This window comes from Marmota flaviventris, chromosome 1 (genome assembly GCF_047511675.1).
Source record: "Marmota flaviventris isolate mMarFla1 chromosome 1, mMarFla1.hap1, whole genome shotgun sequence".
Lineage (NCBI taxonomy): Eukaryota > Metazoa > Chordata > Mammalia > Rodentia > Sciuridae > Marmota > Marmota flaviventris.
The window spans coordinates 217,386,738-217,406,314 of record NC_092498.1 but is presented as its reverse complement, the minus strand read 5'-3'; the positions used below and the strand labels follow the sequence as shown (position 1 = coordinate 217,406,314).

The 19,577-nt window shown below is 49.5% G+C and overlaps 1 protein-coding gene across 2 annotated transcripts in view; it reads right to left on the bottom strand.

Annotated features, from left to right (window-relative positions):
• The window catches only part of Safb2 (scaffold attachment factor B2), a 31,898-nt gene that overhangs the window by 10,724 nt on the left and 1,597 nt on the right, over positions 1–19,577 (bottom strand). Inside the window, exons 3-12 of one of the 2 annotated variants that reach the window (XM_027952727.2) lie at positions 14,135–14,199; positions 13,846–14,052; positions 12,538–12,600; positions 11,670–11,697; positions 10,233–10,779; positions 9,754–9,803; positions 9,129–9,229; positions 3,044–3,193; positions 2,849–2,961; positions 377–507 (exon numbers count right to left, since the gene is read on the bottom strand). In XM_027952727.2, the coding sequence (XP_027808528.2) occupies positions 377–507; positions 2,849–2,961; positions 3,044–3,193; positions 9,129–9,229; positions 9,754–9,803; positions 10,233–10,779; positions 11,670–11,697; positions 12,538–12,600; positions 13,846–14,052; positions 14,135–14,199 (1,455 nt within the window). The remainder of the gene's footprint in view (positions 1–376; positions 508–2,848; positions 2,962–3,043; positions 3,194–9,128; positions 9,230–9,753; positions 9,804–10,232; positions 10,780–11,669; positions 11,698–12,537; positions 12,601–13,845; positions 14,053–14,134; positions 14,200–19,577) is intronic. The other variant, XM_027952728.2, reaches the window with a different exon arrangement.

Below are 19,577 nucleotides of genomic sequence, written 5' to 3'. Positions count from 1 at the left end.
TGGGACTAAGGCGCACACCCGCGCCCCCGGCCGCCCTTCTCCGACTCTCACTCTGCCTGGCTTTGGCTAACGCAGGGGAGACTGCGCCGCACACTTGCAGCCAGTTGCAGGGAGCCAGGAGAGCTCCCTCCTGTGAGCCCCCGCCACGTTCTGCCCGAGACTCAGGGCAGCTGTCTCCTCACTCCCACCTGTGCTCAGCCTCAGGTCCCTGGACTTGGTCGTGGTTCAGAAACCAGAACTGCCTTCCCGAGGCTGCTCTTAGCAGCTCCTGTTAAGAGCAAAACTCGGCCACAGGGACTCGGGACTTCTCTGCCCCCTCCACCCAGGTCCTGCTCAGGCTGCCCCCCCTCACGAACACTGAAAAGACGCCCATCACCTGACTTGGTGACTCTAGACCGATTTGTCGGTGCTGGTTTCAGCTCATCTTGGTCTTTTTCTTCCTTTTTAATGTCTTCAGGCTTCTTTTCCTCCTTTTTCTCAACCTTCTCTTCCTTCTTGATTACGGTTCTATTTAAAAGCATGGTTATCAACCTTGAGCACCCAGGACTCCAACAGGAGCAGCCCCCCACCCCAGCTTCATCCCTGAGAGCTCGCGCACAGCGGGGAAAGGACTGGAAAACCAGTGCTACCGCTCTTCGGACCCAGCCCCGGGTCCCATGTCCATTACCCGCTGCCTCTAGAGTCGAAAAACAAAAACGGAGACTGTGCTGGCGTCGACGGACGTGCAAGTGCACCTGCGGAACTCTCCAGCTTCCTGAGAACCCTTCGCCCCGACACGAGGCGTTCTTTGCACGTGACGGGACACACGAGGACCCACTGCCCAGGGCCAGAGCCGCTCCCCCACACCAAGACCCAGACGGGAGGGCCCCGTGTACTTCTGGAGAGTTAAAATGGCACAGCAGGTGTCAATCAATGTGACTGCGCCACATCAGAAGCACCTCGTGCTGTGAAGGAGCCACCAAGCGGTCTCCAGGGTCTCCAGCAGGGGGAGATCTAGCTTGGGGGTCGAAAAGCCCAAGACCCAGTGCCAACCACAGGCGGGTCCAGGCAGGAAAGCCAACCGACCCCGCTCCTGCCCCACTGTCTCCTAACTCCTGTCGCACAGAGCGACCTTCTTATAATATTCATTTTGAATAACACTGACACGATGAAAACTGCTGTGCACCAGGACTACTGTAAACGCCTGCTGACACACTGCTCCTGTTTGGAAAAATCTCACACAGATTCAGCTGAAGCGACGTGAACTGCTTCATCGTCTCCCTGCCTCCATCCGACTCTACCGTCACCCACCTCGTGTGGGTGTGGGCACAGACGTCCATTAGGTTCTGGGGCCTGGCATAAAGGAGGCTGTGTCCAGCAACCTGGCCCCGGCCTGCTCTGAGGACGGCCTGTGGATGCACAGATCTGTCCAACTGCTGTCAGCACTCCACAGCGGTTTCCTGGGGCCTTCTGACGGACAGAGGTCACTCTACACAATTGCCCGGAAGCCACGGGGAATTCCGAGGGGCCTCCTCTGCTCCCACATTCTTTGCACCTCCAGGGTACTGCCTAGACACCAAGAGACAGGCCGGCCACACCAAGCCAGTCAAGGGACATGCAGCGAACCCGAGGCCCCGGGTGGAAGGACCCCTCTGAGGTACCCAGGCTCTCCAAACCAACCACACAACACCACGTCCAAGACTACATGCGTCTTTGCAGAGTCTATTTCCCTGGGTCGACTACTCAACCTCCAGAATCTTAAGACAAAATGCAAGGTCAACAATGAATCCCTGCTGGCTGTGTGACCCCCTCTCCCAGCCTGCTTCCTCTTCTCTCCAGGGCACCTGCCTCACACAGCTCCTGCATTCCAGCCCAGCACGGGGCCCAAACCTGCGAGCCAGCGGTTTTCACCTTCCTTTCCCCACCAACACGACACCGTGGGACGCAGGTCATGAATGACATGAGCCTGGACACCAAGAACTCTCAACACCTCAACCCGTCTCAAGCATTCGATGGAGAACAGGGACACTGTCCCTGCACGCATCCTGCCGCTTCAAAAGTGAGATGGGTGGATCTGTAGCAGAGGGCTCCTCGTGAAAAGCAGAGTGGACCTGGCCACAGAAGCAAGTCACCACAAGACAGATGGACACACACTGGGCTTTGGGACGGTGCCACTACCAGACGAGTCACCAAGGCTAACCGACTCCAAAGACAAGCCCTGACCCTGATAGCATAGGAACGGGCCGTGCTTGCTTTCAAAGATTGGGGTCTATTTCCATCTTTATTAAAAATATAAATCACTTCTTTTTATGAAAAGTGCCACAGACCCTTGGCTTCTCCACTGCTGTGCCAAGGTGCTCCAGGGCACCACAGTGAGCTCACAGCACGCTCTGGTATATTTTTGATTCTGACATGAACAGCAATCCCTGGCTTCTGCCAGGCCCGGCACAAACTTCCAGCTCAAGGTCGCTCCCTGCAACGCAGGAGCACGCTGAATTCCTTTGGATGGTGTTTTATCTTGGAAAAATTGGGTTTTAGATAGTTTCCCTGCTTAAAAAAAAAAGGCTGCATGGAAAATCTACGTTGATGAAAAATGCCTCTAAGCCTGGAGAACCTTAGGAAGGAACATAGAGACCAGAGCGCTTCAGTCTATGTGCAAAATTGCTTTCAAAGTCCACCGAGTCGTCGGCACACAGGTGAGGACCACCTGACCCGCGTCTATAGGCAGCCGGATCAGGGAGTGCAGCAAGGGCGAGTGCGGGCTGCACTGGGGGCACAAAGGAGACGCTGCTTGCCTCGTGAGGCCCACCCAGGGCCACCCGGCCTCCTCCCAGGAATCCCAAGGGAAAGATGTGTAAAATCACTTCACTTTTCCATCTTGATCTCCACAGAATGGTGCCTGTCGACGCCGGGAGGCTTCTCCTTCTTCACCTCACACTCTCTCCGCTCTGACGGCTTCTTCCCGGCAGGCTCGTTTTTGGCCTAAAACAGAACATGGGCAGAAATGACCCCTAGCAGGTCTCGGCGCCTGTGAGCCTCAGTCAACGCTGACAAGAAGCCTCACCCTCTCCACGGAGATCATTCTCCCGTGCAGTTCGGTTCTGTGCAGATGGCTGATACACTTGGTCGCCTCGTCGGACGTCGACATGGTGACAAATCCATAGCATCGAGCCCCAGGACTGCGGGCATTGGTCACCACTTTCGCCCCCACAACCTTTAAGACAAAGAGCACTCTTGCTCTCAGATCACTGTGCAACTCGCGACATTACCAGCACTTAATAGACAACCAGATCATGGCCCACAAATTATGAGTTCTGCAAAACCGTTACTGGTTCTAATGAATCCTGGTCGACCAAAATACGGCTGTTTTAACAGGAATCAGCTCTCTGAAAGACACAGGCATGCAACACCATCCACCTTTAGCACTCACTACCTGGTAAGTAATCAGAAATGGGGTCGTTTCATCCACTGCCAAGGAAGGCTGGGGGCAGTGCTGAGCCAGCATGGCTTCACTGCTTGCAGCAAAGTGCTGTGCTGCTGTCTGAAAGGACTGAACACTGGCGGGAAGGTGGACACATTAGTTTTCAGACCCTGGACCCCAGGCTGCCCAGGACAGTGATCCTGAGGATTGTCCTACGATTGCCCTGGTTACTGCCGAGTCTCCAGGTCACAGACAGGGAGGAGAAACTAAGGCAGATGTCAAATGAGTTGAGACCGACCTGAGATGCTGAGATCAAGGCAGAGAGAAGTCATTACACAGAGATTACTGGACGGCAGGAGAGCGCAGCACATGAGACCTCCAGAGACCTGCAGAGGCCTTCTTCTGACCAGGGCACACGTGTGAGGACACCAAAGGCTGCGAGAAAACCAGCCACGAGGAGCAGAGGGAATAATTTGTGGGTCACTCAGATCCAAAATGGTTCAGCTCTGCCCAGGAACCCGAGAGGAAAAGCTGCCCACTCGTGGGGCACCAGGTAGAGGCCTCAAGGGACGCTGTGCCAGCAGTGGGACAAATCAGCCCCATGAAAGACCACCCTAGCCCTGGCCAGGTCACCTGCTGTGGCAGACAGGAATAAGCCCAAAGGTAAAATGCACACCCATCAGAGACCACGAGGTAGCAAACCGGAAACACAGGTGACCCACCCTGAAGACACGGGTGGCCCACCAGGCCAAGGCCAGACCTGAGAGGCGAGGATCAGTGGATAGGATTAACACAGTTACTTTAGCTCCACCCTAACCTTCAAGAAGGTGGAGGAGGCCAAGCACGTCAGGCACACACCCACAGAGACCCCAACCAAACTTCTGGAGATGAAAAGCACACGAGAGGGGACCCCAGACAGACACCATGTAAGAAAAAAATCAGGGAACCTGAAGAGACAGAAGAGAAACCACTAAAGATGAAAAAAAAAAAAAAGATTAGGAGAAAAAACCCAAACTCAAATATCAATGAGCTGACAGCTCAGGAGTCCCCAAAGAAAGGGAGCAGGATGACCAACAACTGAAGCACAACACACCGTCACCAAACTGTCCCAACCAGGCTTAGGTTTCGGTGTCTTTAAAGCTGCGAGCAGGAAAAGACAGACTGTACTTAAGATCACCCCAGACACCGTGGCCTGTCATCCCAGCAGCTCAAAGGTCAGGAGGCTGAAGCAGGAGGATCCCAAGTTCAAGGCAAGCCTCAGCAACTTAGCAAGGCCCTAAGCAACTCAGTGAGACCCTGTCTCTAATAAAATATGTTTTTAAAAGGGTTGGGAATGTCGCTCAGTGGTTAAGAGCCCCTTGATTCAATCCCTGGTACAAAAAAAAAAAAAAAGAAAAAAGAAAAGAAAGATTAAGAATTCTTACCCAGGAAAATATAATTCAAAATGGAGGTGAACGAAGACTTCACATGTACAAACACTACAGGCGTCCACACCAGAGCCCCACAATGAAAGTGATCTCAACAGGGACCGGACCCAGCAAACAGGAACAAAGGCTTGGCTCAGTAATCATATTCTGTTCTTACTTACAAACCTCTTTAAAATTATGTGTTTAACCCGGGGGAAGCCACAGATCAAAGGAACTTTCCTCAACATCATAAAGGCCATCTATGGGGCCGGGGTCGTAGCTCAGTGGCAGAGCGCTTGTCTAGCACATGAGGCACTGGGTTCCATCCTCAGCACCACAAAAAAGTTTAAAAATTCAAAAATAGGTTGGGGATGTGGCTTAAGTGGTGGCGCGCTTGCCTGGCATGCGTGAGGCATTGGGTTTGATCCACATAAAAATATTGTATCCACTTTAAAAAAACTAAAAAATAAATATTTAAAAAATAATCAAAAAACTCAAAAATAAATAAATACATAAACAATCAAAAAAATTCAAAAATAAATACATAAATAAAGGTATTGTATTCTCCTACTACAACTCCAAAAAATTTCATCTAAAACCAGGACCAAGACGGGGCTGTCCACTCTCATAACTCCTATTCAATGAATGCAGTCCTCAAAACAACAGCCAGAGTGATCAAACAATAAAAGGGTACAAACAGGAAGTCAAACTATCTCTGTTTTCCAACAATAAGATCCTATACCTAGAAGACCCAAGAAACTGCCCCAGAAGACTTCTAGAGCTTATAAAGTAGTTCAGCAAAGTAGAAGACCAATACCCATAAATCAATGGCTTTCCTACACGCCGAAGAAGAAATCAGGAAAACCACAACGTTACAATGGCCATATTACCAAAAGCGCCATACAGATAAAATGCTATCCCCATCAAACCACCAATGACATTCTTCAGAGATTTAGGGAAAACAATTCATTTGTAAGAATTACGGGAGACCCAGAGTAGCCAGCGCAATACTAAGCAAGAAAAGTGAAGCAGGAGACTTACAATACCTGACCTAAAATTATACTGCAGAGCGGTGTCACGGAGACCAACGGCACAGAAGACACAAGAATAAATCCACGAACCTAGAGGCATCTGAGAGGTAACAAACGTTCCAAAAAGATATCTTTAAGATAGTAGCCCTTTTAATAAATGGTGCTATGAAACTGGTTAGCTTTGTGTAGAAAAATGAAATTAGACTCCTCTTTTTCACCCTGCACAATGGATAAAAGACAAGAATTAGACCACAAATTTTACAGGTGCTACTCCACCACACAGGTGCGGGAACCAACTTCCTGAATGAGACCCCAAAGCGCATTTAATAAATCACGAATTAATAAGTGGGGTGCCAAACAACTAAAAAGCTTCTGCATAGGGGCTGGGGCTGTAGCTCAGCTGGTAGAGTGCCTTGCATGCACAAGGCCCTGGGTCTGACCCCCAGCACCAACATAAGACGAAACAAAACAAACACTTCTGCATAGCAAAGGAAAGGGTTAGGACGTGGAGAGAGCTTCAGAATGGGAGAAAAATCTTGGCCAGCTACTCCTCCAATAGGGAATTAGTATCCAGAATATAGAAAGAACTCAAAAAACTTAGCACCAAGTCAAAACCAAAAGCCCCACAAAACACCAACCCAATAAATAAATGGACAAAAGAAACAAACAGAAACTTCTCAAAAGGAGGAAACACAAATGGTTGACAAATTGTCAGCTATCCCGCTCACTCCTTGGAATTTTTCCAAAGATCCCAAAGCAGCATGCTACAGTGATCCAGCCACCTCAAGGTTTATAGAGCACAATTCACGATAGCTAGATTATGGAATCAACCCAGATGCCCATCAGCAGATGAATGGATTAAGAAATTGTGGTGTATATCTACAATGGAGTTCGGGCCTTGTGCATGTGAGGCAAGCCCTCTACCAACAGATCTGCATCCCCAGCCCTCAAAGGTCTAATGTTTCCTCTCATTATGTGTAAGCTAGAGTAAGATAAAGAGGGAGGAAGGATAGGACCCAGATTCAAAAATACATTAACAGGAGCGAAAGGAAGTCAGGTGGAGCCCAGAAGGAAGAATGGGAGCGGGGAGAGAGGACAGGAGGGTAAAGGGGGAAGACCTTGATCTGAAATGGATTTCTATGCAGATGAGGAGTTTGTTGGCATGAATACAGCTACTTTGCAAAACTATAAAGCTCCAAGTTTAAAAAAAAAAAAAAAAAAGGTAACTACAGTAAAAAAGGCAAGGAAAAAAGAAAAAAAAAAAAAACCCAGTAGCGTAGTGCATGGGTTCTTCTTTTTAAAAATATCTTTATTTATTTATTTTTATGTGGTGCTGGGGATCAAACCCAGGGCTTGGCCCATGCTAGACGGGCGCTCTACCACTGAGCCACAACCCCAGCCCAGTGCGTGGGTTCTTAAAGGTGTGTGCTATAATCCCTAAACAACAACACAACAGTTGGGAATGGTGGCATACGCCTGTAATCCCAGCAGTTCAGGAGGCTGAGGAAGGAGGATTGCAAATTCAAGGCCAGCCTCAGCAATTTAACGAGACCCTGTCTCAAAATGCAATATAAGGGCTGGGATGTGGCTCAGTGGGAGCGCACCCTTGGGTTCAGCCCCCACAGAGGAATAGCAAACACAGCAAAAGTTATAGACAACAAACCGAAAGTCGCACAAAGACACGGTCCACAAGAAGGCAGACCAACAGGAGAAAGGGATTGGCGCAAAGGGAAACAGCGCAGCAGTGACTGGTGACGCCACGGACTCAGGACGTGGAAAGAGCCCTGGACACGGCAGTCCTGGCCTCAGGCCCACCACTGATCCAGAGGGTCAGCCTGGGTGAGGCATTTTTCCTCCTGACCTCTGGGGTCCCCAAGGAGACACACCGCAGGGCCCTTGTGCCCAGGCTCTGCCGTTAGCCCTCCAGTCAGAGACGGGGCCTCACAGCTTCCCAGCCCCCAGCACCAGGGAGCTGAGCCAAGACGGTCCTTTACTATGTCACTCTGAACGTCCTCACAAGGGCACCACTTCCGATGACAGATGAGACCCAGATGGGACGAGACACCACGATAAGCTCTGGTGTCCTCATTCCTCGCCACATGCCCTGGTCTCCAGCTCCTCAGAGCCTCCTCTGACCACTTCACCTTGTCCACCACCTTGAGCTTCTGGCCAGAGCCAAGTTCCTGGGGCAGGGCCATCAGCCACTCCAGCCCCAGCTGAAAAGTCACCTCCCAGGTGGACACAAGGCCTCACTGGGGTGCGAGGAGCCTCCCTGAGCCACGTGCACCTGGGCTTTCCAGCAGCACCTGCTGCGATGCCAGCGGCCGCGAGAGCTACCCAAGCCGGCTGTTCAGAAAAGCTCGACATGATGGACGCTTTCTCAGGTGCTGACTGCCTACTGCTCCCTGGATGGCTAATCAGTGACAAGATCAGCGACAGACTCGTGGACGCAGGATGAGGCCATGCTAGAAACCCATAAAATGTTTCTGCCTGAAATCCTGCACCTTTCACACCATGAGGTCCTGAGCCTCCCCTCTCCCTCGGGGGCCAGGGTGGTCCTGAGGGCTTGGCATGAGGCTGTTTCAGGCATTAACTCCAGGACAGCGCAGTCATTTCTAATTGCCCTTCAGGGCCTGTGGGGGGCTTCTGAACTGTGTACTTTCTCTCCTGTGTATTCCAACAGCACTTTAGTGATTTGTTTTTTGGTACCAGGGATTGAACGCAGGGAGCCTAACCACTGAGCCACACCCCCCCACCTTTTATTTCTTGAGACAGGGTCTTGCTAAGTTGCTGAGGGTGAGCCTTGAACTTGGGATCCTGCTCTCTTGGCCTCCCATGCTGCTGGACTACAGGACTGTAGTGTACAGCACTGTGCCCTGCTAGCGATTGATCTTTAAACCATCATCACATTCCACTTTATCAAAGTACACATAAAATGCCAGAAGATAGAAAGGCCGAACCCACACTTACCATTAAGGAAAACACCAGCACGCGGCTGTAAGTTTGCACAGACCAGAAGAGTCTGTGTGTTTATGACAAGTCACAAAGACAGAGGGTCTTAGGTAATGGCTACCTACACACGGTCCCAAGCAGGGGTAAGAAGGAGCCTTCTGCCTTGCTTCCCAAGGGATCCTGATAGCCCTGAACCAGAAAATAGGGCACACTACTGGGAGCTTGGTGGGTCTCCCCTTTCGGACATTTAAGACCAGAAATGAGAATCAATGAAACCAACAGCAAGCAACAAGCTCTCTAGCTCCTTTTTTAACCCCCAATTTTTTAGGCTGCACATACCTTCCCGTATTTGCTGAAGAGGTTCTTCAGGTCAGTGGCACGGGTGGTGGAGGACAGCCCGCTGACCCACAGATTCCTTCCCGAACTGCTGCCCACACGGCCTGCGGGAGAGGGAGATCATGGCACTCACCTCCAGGCACACCGGGAAGTGCCGCCGCCCTGAGAACTGCAGCCCCTTCTAGCACCCTCACTGTGCCCAGCGTCAATGCCTCTGCCTTATGGCACTGCAGTGCCACCAACCCACAAGGCAGACAGGGAAATTCTGCCAGCAGAAGGTGAGACTCTCTGTTTGAAGACTAACAGCAGAGCCATCTCTCATGGTGGAATCCTCTTTGGACGACTGGTTCTCAATCAAGACTGCAGTGTCTGAAAGGGTCGCCTCACTATTACTCAACGGGTTGAAGTGTACCCATCTCGGAATGCGAATCGCACTATCCATAAATAAAAACCACGACTGACACAGAGAGCACAGCCCTCCCAACCACCCAACTCATCCCTAGAAACCATCAGCGGCTAACTGTGGCAGCCCAACATGATGGCCCGGACACGGGGACCGGACGCGAGGGCTGCGCGGCCCCTCCCCCAACACCAGCTAGTCCTCGCCCCCGCGACTGGGAACTCCTACCTTTTTCATCTTTAATGACTGGCTTTATATCTTTTTCTTCCTTAAAAGAGCTAGAGACAAAAGTTAATGTTACTCATACAGGAAAAAAACTAAAGAGAACTAAATTAAAGGTATGATATGTGCTAAAACTGAATACCTACCAGAAAATTAGTCTGAAATAAAATTTTAAGACACCTTTGTAAGCTTATTTTGGAAAATCTGACCCCCAAAATACAATGTCAGATTTGTAAAAGTCAATGTCAATTCAATTAAGCTGAAGATAACAATTAACAATTTAAAAACACAACCATGGTAGGTTGATAAGAAATAAAGGAATGGAATCACCCATTAAAAAGACACAGAGAAATAAACACTGTTGGGAGGTAAACTACAATTTCAGCAGTCTGGCTGGCCAATTGCAGAAAAAACAGCTTATGTGTGTCATTAAATGACCAATGAAAAGGAGATAGCGTCTGGTCTAAAACTGAGAAACAACAAACCTCATTTTCTGATCAGCGCCCTCACTGGTTGAGGACTCTTTAGGAGCCGGAGGGACTTCATTACAAGCTTCAAAATCAAACTTCTTCACGTCTTCTTTGCTATCTCTGGGCTCTGGGCTTGGAGCTTCCGTGGGCGCTTCCGCGGCCTCCTGGCTAGAGGCCTCCGCGAGCTCGGAGCCCGCGCTACTCTGCTCAACTGGCTTCTCTAGCCCTACAGGCTCACAGTCCGTCCTCGCGCCTTCGCCTGTCTGCTCCACGGGCTCCCTTTTCACTACCGCTAACAGGGTGTCTGCCTCGCTCCACTGAGCGCGTGTTGACTCGCTGGCCAAATCTAAATCTCCCTCCTCCTCCTCCTCCTCCTCCTGCTCTTCCTCCTCCTCCTCTTCCGGGTGGGCGCTGCCAAAAAGGTCCTCTTCCTCCGCAAGCTTTCTGTCTGGCCCCACGCTACTTGTATCCTGTGCAAATGGCTGCTCCAGCTCGGAACCTTCTTCTTTTACTGGCTCAGATTTACAAGTTTCCCCCAAAATGTCGAGTATTTTCTCATTTTCTACGGATTTAACAGGAATAGAATGGCACAAGGTTTAATTACCAGGGAAATAAAGCAATCACAATGTGGAACTGGCACGGCTGCCACACTAACACGAAGAGAACTGCTAGCTACACAGAGATTGGAAAACCCGCGGGTACACACAGTTACACTGGTTACACTACCTGCGCGCCGCCTACTAGGTAAGCCTCTACGCTACAGGGGAGAGAAAAGCCCCAGATTTAAACACCTACAACCACTGGGCTGTTTCAAGACAGACTTCCAAGTTTTGTGAGATCTGGGTCTTCCAACTTATCTTCCAATGTCCCGGTGCCGAATCAAATGCAATCACCGTGCACTGAACAGTTTAATTTCCAAACTTCTTTGATTTTCGGTTAACAAAACAGTTCAATGTGAAAACCAGAATCTCTTCCGTCAGCAGGAGATAAACACAGTCCAGAAGGGGAATGCGATGTTGGAATTTTCTTGAAGAAACTCTGCCTCCTCTTCTGGAGTCCAGACACTTCTCGGGTTACCGAGCCCTGACACCAGCGTTAGCCTGCCTTACTGCGTTCACCAAATCGACTGCAGCAAAATATCACAAGATCTGTTTCATGTGTAGAAACACATGGAAGAAACCCAGGGGGAATTACTTAAATGCCACTCCATGTGGATAGAGATGAAAATCATCACTACATCTCAACCAAAATGTCTGACCTCAAGAAGCCAGAACAGCACTCTACAGATCTGGTGATACGTACGGGTTTCCAATCTCTGATCCTCGTACGATCTGGATTGTCCACCACTAGGGTAATTTACAAGACCATAACACAGCTTAAGATATACACCGCTTTAAATAAGAGTAGCGCGAAAAATTCCAAACCATACTGTCGTGTTTCTCTTATCAGTACCTGGCTCCAAGAGAGGTTCTTCAATATCCTATTTAAGAAAGACAAGAAAAAGCAGATCCATAGTCACTCTAAAAGCTGCACGGGCAGGTTACCCGCAGACTCGGCTTCAGTCTCCAGTAAGGAAAGGCCTGTTTCCAGACTCTCCAAACACCCCATCCTACAGCACCACAGCCACCACACTCTCACATGGCCACTTCCTCTGGGACCAGTGGGATGGCAGTGGCAACTCCAGCCTGCCCTGTTCACCCCCAAATGTGGCCACCATACTCTGTCCCCAAAATGATCAAGGCCACCATAGTTGGCAGGGACTTCTGGGTCAAAGCGGAGGTTCTACAGCCTATCACTGCACTCACAACGGATTGAGGTAGAAAAACCATCTCCCCACGGCCAGCTGGTATTTGTAACCAGAACTTTTTATCTTTAAGAGACCAGACCTCTCTCTTCCCTGCTGCAAACCTCCCAACTACCCCTTCAGGAAGCAATCACACCCTCCCTGGCTAGGGCAGCTGAGCCCTGCTTCTGTACTCCCACCCTGCCCTCTTAGCCACTGCCCACACCATGGCTCCCATTTCCTGTTCCCTGTGCTAACTCCAGGCCTGGATTCAGACAGGACTCCTGAGAAACTTGGAGGCATGTTCATGCCGACCAACTGCTTCCTCGCAGCACTTGCTCCTGGTCACATCCCTGTGGGTTCTGTAAGAGCCCCTCATTCCAAACTCTGAGACTGAGACTGCATCCATTCTACCAAGTACCCCCAGCCCCGGCTCAGCGTCAACACTTAGTCCACGCCCTTCTCCCACACGCACTTTCTCTCACTGAGGAAAACTGTTGTTCGTTTCCAAAATCGCAGACTCAGATGATATCTTACCGGAATCACTTTGAAGTCCAATGATGAAGCTTCCAAAGTGCTCTCGAAGCCTTCCCCATCCACCTGAAAAAGGAGATAGAGCGTTACTTTATGGGCACCAGAGCTGTGAATGCTAAGGCCTGCAATTTGCCACTTGTGTCCCTGTCCTTCAAGTGCCTGTGGCCACATGCAGACCCACTGTGAGATCACTCAGTTTCCCCCTCCCCCTGTCCCTGCACTGCACCACACCTGTGTCCCACAGTGGCTCACAGGTGGTGGGCGCGCTGTCTGCTGGCTGAAGAACAGGAAACCGACTTCCAGGGCAGGTTCTAAGCACCGGTGGTTTACTTCCACTACCCAAGCCCAACTTTTCCAAAGTAGAAATCAAAACGTGAGCCAAAATTTAAAATCGGAAACTCCTCCAATTTCACTTGATAGCAATACTTTACTATGCACTTTTTTGTAGGATTTTTTTTTTAAGCAGTGCCAGAGATGGAACCCAGGACCTTGTGCATGCTAGGCAAGCAGTCTGCCACTGAGCTACACGGGGGCCTTCAAGCTTTTATGTATAGCGATCCCTCCTTTTTCTAAATCAGAACCTAGGACCTAGATGCCTTCAAGAAGCAGGAAGTGAGAAAGCAAGCACACCCTGGAAATGGCAGAAATGGAACCACAGCAGGGTGCGAAGAAAAGAGGGCAAGCCAGCTGCTCCACGTCACTCGCCGGACGAGTGGATCGCGAGTCTGGAGCTCACAACTTCCGACGTCAGACTTAAGATTCAGTCCTATAAGGGCCTTTTTCCCCAAAGGTGAAAGCTAAAATGCCTTAAAATAAAATAACCAACTACAATGGCTGGGCACGTGTCACAGTCAGGTTAAGATGACACTCAGTGCTAGGGTGGCGTGAGCCATAAGTGTCTGGTCTGTCATTCTGAGCACCTCCCAAACAGTAGGAGGGCCTGGATGGCGGGTGAGTGACCATTTGTTACCTCTGTATTCACGCTCCATGTTAAACACACACATATAACCTTCTTAAAAGGAGAAGACTCTCACTAACCGTGTCAGCCGTCTGTTTGATGGCTCACAACACCACAACACGCTGAGAAATGGTCTGCCTGCCAAATACTCTCCGATACTCACCATGCTCTACACTTCAAAGCCATCTACTGTTTAATTCCTGACCCGCGTGGTGCTTAAATGGAGGTAACTGCTACCAGGGCTGGGCCCCCGCCAGGAGCCCAAGGGATGAGCCCAGGCTCCCCCACACCAACAGCCCGACCGCTGGGTGCCTCGGGCTGCTCGCACGCACCCGCGTCTCCAAGTTACCTACAGCGTGTTCCGTGAGCTGAGCTGGAAGCTGTCCCAGCCGCGCAGCCACGTACTCTTTACTGCGGCAGAAGGAGGCGAGAATGCCGTCGGGGGCGCTGTCCTCCCCAAAGTCTGCAGCGCCACTGCTCTCAGCCTCAGCGCCGTCCAGAAGGCGCATGTCCACCACGCCCATGTCCTGCAAACTCTCCAAACCTGCTTCCACGTCCTCCTGAGAGGAGAGGACGGGCATGAGCAAGGCTGAGCAGAGCGCGCAGGGCTGCTGCGGCCACCTCCCCTTCATCGCCATGTACCTGCCCGTCCCTGGAGTCTTCTTCCAGGCCGTTGTCCTCTGTGCCCTCCTCCTCCACCTTTTGTCCTGAACACAGAATAACAGCCCATCAGCAGCGCGCAGGCGCTGGACTCAGGAACTCACACAGGACAGACTGCAGTCTTTGGCTAGACTGGGTTACAAAGGAAACGAAAAGTGTCTTTTTCTATCACTGTAATTTTGTCTCCACTGATGTTCTAAGCAAGCCACCAGCTCTCACGGGAACAGCCAAGGTGTCAGTAACCTCTCTAGATATTGACGTTTTTCACAAAGTAACTATAAGGTTCAAAGCATTTCAAAAGCACTCTAATCACCTTCCTTCCCTAAAATAAGAAACCGCAGAAGACAAGGGTCAAAAAGAAAACAAAAACAAAAAACATAAAAGAAACTATGATGTCCTCTAGTCATCAAAGAACTGCATCCTAAACCAGGGTAAGGGGTGGGGCAGCCCTACCCCGTAAAGGAACAGGAAACCAACTTACAGGGTCCCATTCTGAGCACACAGGGGCCAAACCAACCACACAGCAACAAACCACCATGCTGGACTGTCAACTTGCTGGACCTTTACCCGCCACCCACTGCAAGCAGGTCACCTGTTTTGTCATTTTTTCAGCTCAGCAACAATTATTTTCTGTAAGGCAAAAAGGCAAAGGTTGACCTAAAGTCAAGAGCACCCTGGGTCTTCGGAAGGCTGAAGAATTTCACAGTCACTGAGGCACTGCGGGGGGGGGGGGGGGGGGGGGTCTGGCGGGAGGGGAGGAAACTTCAAGACTTGACAGGAGGACAAGCTCCCTGGGCTGCACACAGCTCCAGTTCTGAAAACTGTGCACGGTCTCCATGTGCAGCACGCAAACACACCTGATGAAAATGCACACGCACTCGTACACTCTGTCTCAAAAGTGGGTGTGGCCCAGGTACCCAGGGAAAGCAAGTTAGGGTGCATTTTCACTCATAAATGACAGCCAGAGGTTCTAGTGTTTGGGGCGATCTGGCATGCCCGAGATATTTCTGGTTGTCACAACTGGGGGATGCTACCAGCACCTAGTGGGTAGTGCCAATGCTGTTCAACACCATGCCGTGCTCAGGACACAGCCCTGTCACAGAGTCATCTCACCTGTCAACAGTGCTGAGGTAGAAAAGCCTGACAGGGCCTCATGACTTTAAAAACAGACTCTCAAAGAATACTTGACAGCCTCTGCATCTTTACCTTACAGAAAATAATTGCTGCTGAGCTGAAAAGTGACAAAACAGGTGACCTCCTGTAGGTGGCGGGTAGGGAGGACAAGCAAAGTAACAGTCCAGCATGGTGGTTTGTTGGTCTGTAGAGATCCTCAGCCCCCAGCCCCAGCCCCTACACTGGTTTAGGCTGCAGTTTTCTGATTACTGATCACAACTTTTTATGTTCCTTTTTTTTTTTTGGAAACCCCCCTGTCCTCTGTACTTTCTTCAAAACAAAGACATCAACTTTTATTAAAATGTCTGTACACATGCAGGCTGTATATGTGGCTGCACCTGTAAAACACAGGGGTACCAAACACAAAGCCCCACCACCTGGGAAGGTGAAGCGCTGTTACATGTTAGAGACCTCGTGCCACAGAGTGGAGGTGAGTATACTTCCTCTAAGTATATAAGTATACTTACATGTTCCAGGTTACCTACAAGTACTTTCTCTAGTTCTGAAAATAAATAAACAAGGAAACCTACCTCTGACTGAAGTTCCACCCTGCAGGATCTGCACGCTACACACTTGCAGCAGCCCATGCCCTGCTCTCATGGCTGGGCACTGGGAGCTTCTTAACACTCGCAGCAGGCTCCCTGGCTTCAATATCCACAAGTGACATGGGAGAGAATCTGGCTCAGCTCCAAAGCTCAGAACCCAAGCTCAGCTGTCCTGCCTCCCATCATAAGTGAGCACAGTCTCTCCTTCTGAAATACATGCTTTAATTATGTTTGGTAATCGCTCCTAATTTCTAAGCCCCTAAACATCCACAAAGGATGCAAAGAGGAGGCACACATACCAGAAGCTTCCCAAACAGGAGGGGGCAAGAGACCAGTGCCGCAGATGGGCAGCTCCCCAACTCCCAGTGGCTGATCTGCACTAACTGAAAGGCAAGAAGCGGGGACATGGGCGGGAAACTAAAGCTTGCTCTGGCCCATTCCAATTTGGAACCCCCCCCAATATTTGCCTTTTAGCTGTAGTTGGACGCAATGTCCTTATTTACTTTCATGTGGTGTTGGGGATCGGACCCAGGGCCTTGCCTGTGTTAGGCATGTGCTCGGCTGCTGAGCCACAACCCCAGCCCTCACTTTGCATCTTAACCTTTCAAAATCCACTGTCAAGTCTTCAGCAATTTTTCCTGTTTAGATGAATGACGGGAGAGGACTCATGTTTAATCCGCACTAAGGACGTGAAGTTCTGGAATCGGTGCAACTCGGCTGCACAATGATCAGAAACGATTGGCTAATTCCTCCCAATCAGACCCTTTCGTGGAAACACAAGGATCTTCTTTTAACCTTCAAGCCATCAGGGTCCAGCACGTCACGTAGGGAACCTCATGCCCAGACCCTCCAGAGGGAGGTAGCTGACTGAGTCTAACTCTGCCCGGGGACCCGGGCCACCGGTTTCTTCTCTCTGGACCTGGCAATTTCCATTTAGAAAGAAGGGGAAGGGACCAGAAGCGCTCTAATCCCTCAAGAGCCAAGGCTATGAAAGTTTTCTCTACACTCATGGAAGTAACCACTGTCCAAGCTTTGCTGACAAAATGCTAATTCCAAGTAGTTTTGAGTTGACCTGCTTTAAACCAGTCTTTCAGACAAGCGTGTGAATGACTAACAGCTAAACTTCTACTAAGGTTGAGTTGGTTTAATGATACAAAGATGCTGATAGAAGCCAAGGACATTTGAATTAATACGCCCTGAATCTGTTTTAAATGAAACACCTACATTAAAAAGTTTTAAACTATTATTTTCACAAATATTCAGAAACATACTTTCAGATCACAAATAACATCTCATCAGAAGCCACCTATATGTTACGGAGAGTCTCAGAGTCTAGTCCATTCAGTGTCCCTAGCTCAAAGACAATCCAGTGTTGAAGTCAGGATCTGAAAGGTTCAAACGTGTTGAAGACCTGGTCCCCAATGAGGTAACGACCAGAGATGAGGCTTTTGGGAACCAACTGCACCATGTTGCTCTAACCTCCAGGGTGGACGACAAGTCTGCGGGCTGAGTGATGTATAGGAACCTTGAGAGGTGGGAACTGCAGGCAGGTAGGCATGGCTGGAGGAAGCAAGTCACTGGGAGATTGCCCTGGGAGACCGTGTCCTGTCCCTGGCCCCTTCCCTCCCTCTCTCTGCTTCCTGGACTCATGAGTTGAGGTTTGCTCTGCCATGATGCTCTGCCTGACCTCTGGCCCAAGGCAATGGAGCCAGCGGACAGTGGACTAAAACCTTAAACCAAAATAAACCTTTTCTCCTCTAAGTTGTTTGTGTCCAGTATTTTGGTCACAGCAAAGAAAAGCTAACACAAGAACAAAAAGATACATCAATGTTTCAAAGTTAATTTTAACACCTTAACTAAAACTTTAACCTTTTAAAACATATGGGTTAGTATGTATTAGGAAGAAGTTGTCCTTCTTTGAAAAAGTGCTAAAGAAATACAATGAGGGCTGGGGCTGGGGCTCAGTGGTAGAGCACTCGCCTAGTACATGTGAGGTACTGGGCTCGATCCTCAGGACCACATCAAGATAAATAGATAAATAAACTCATTGTGTCCATCTACAAACTAAAGAAAAACACACACAAAAAAATACATTGTTAGAAAACATAACGTATACTATATATCATGTAAAAACATGATGCTAACTATATTTTTACTTTCTAAGCAACCATCCTCCATTGCCTGAATTTAGTACCATCTGGATGAAGCATGTACAGCTGGGAGATTTTTTAGTTATAGGTGGACACAACATCTTTATTTTTACGTGGTGCTGAGGATAGAACCCAGTGCCTCACGCCTGGTAGGCGAGTGCTTTACCTCTGAGCCACAGCCTAAGCCCAACTGTGAGAATTTTCACATGGCACCTTTCCAGAAACAATTCTAGGAGTTGGGGATGTAGCTCAGTGGGGGAGCACTTGTCTAGCATGCACAGGCCCTAAGTTCCGTCCCCAGCACCACAAATAAACAATCTGGGCATGATAGCCCATGCCTAAGTGGCTTGGGAGGCTAAGGCAGGAGGAGGGCAGTTCAAAGCCAGCCTCAGCAACTTAGTAAGGCCCTGTCTCAAAATAAAAAAAAGGGTGGGAATGTGTCTCAGTGGTTAAGCGCCCCTGGGATCAATCTCTGGTACCCCACCCCATGATTTTAAAAAACATTTTTAATTGTAGATGGACACAATAAATTTATTTATTCTCTTTTTTTAACGTGGTGCCAAGGATCAAATGCAGTGCCTCACACGTGCTAGGCAAGCGCTCTACCACTGAGCCACAACCCCAGCCCCTTCCCCAAATTTTTATTAAAAAATAAATTAGAAAACATCAAGTGTGGTTGTACACACCTATAATTCCAGCCACTCAGAAGGCTGAGGCGAGATGATCACAAGTTCAAGGCAACTTAGCAAGACTGTCTCTCAAAATAAGATGTAAAAAGAGCTGGAGATGTAGCTCAGTGGGACTACACCCGAGGGTTCAACCCTCAGTGCCATGAAAAGAAATACACGTCATCACACAGAAGTCTCAGATCATATTGTCCCCATCGCTGTAAAATCTAATGTGAACAATAATTAGAACAACCAAAGTTCTGGAGTTTCAATATTTAAAACTAAGTGCTTTTGAAAATAACCAGTAGCAGCCACAAAATAGAATGCAGTCCTGATGTGTCACATGGCTGGGCCTTAAAAAAAAAAAAAGCAGCTAAATGAAGGGGGCTGGCAGGAAAGGCCATTGGAGCCCACTCACATGGAACACCTGCAACAGGTGACTCCAGAGTCAACGGGGCTCCTGGTTGTGGGGGCTGGACACACAGGGACAGGAGAGTGATGGCTAATGGGCTGGGGTCTCCTTTTGGGGGAAGGAAATGTTCTGGAATGAAGACAGTGGTGGTCAGTGCATGTTCTCGTGAACACAATAAAAGCCCCTGAACTGGACACCCTAGGAATTAAGATTTGTGAATTCTATCTCAATTGTTGGAAAAAACATACTGGTAAGATATAAGCTGGGTACAAATACCCTAACAATCTATTTTGGATCCTAGACAGGAGGACGGGCTCTATTTGGTCTCGGGCTGGTTTCATTTTCCTTGGTTTGTTATTTTTTGAACAAGGAAGGGAGCCAAGCAAGTGCCACACTGAGTTGCTCAGAGCAGGAGGGCAGCCCAGGCCGTGCTGCACTGGGCTCTTTTCAAGCCCTGTGTGCCCTGTACTGGGGACT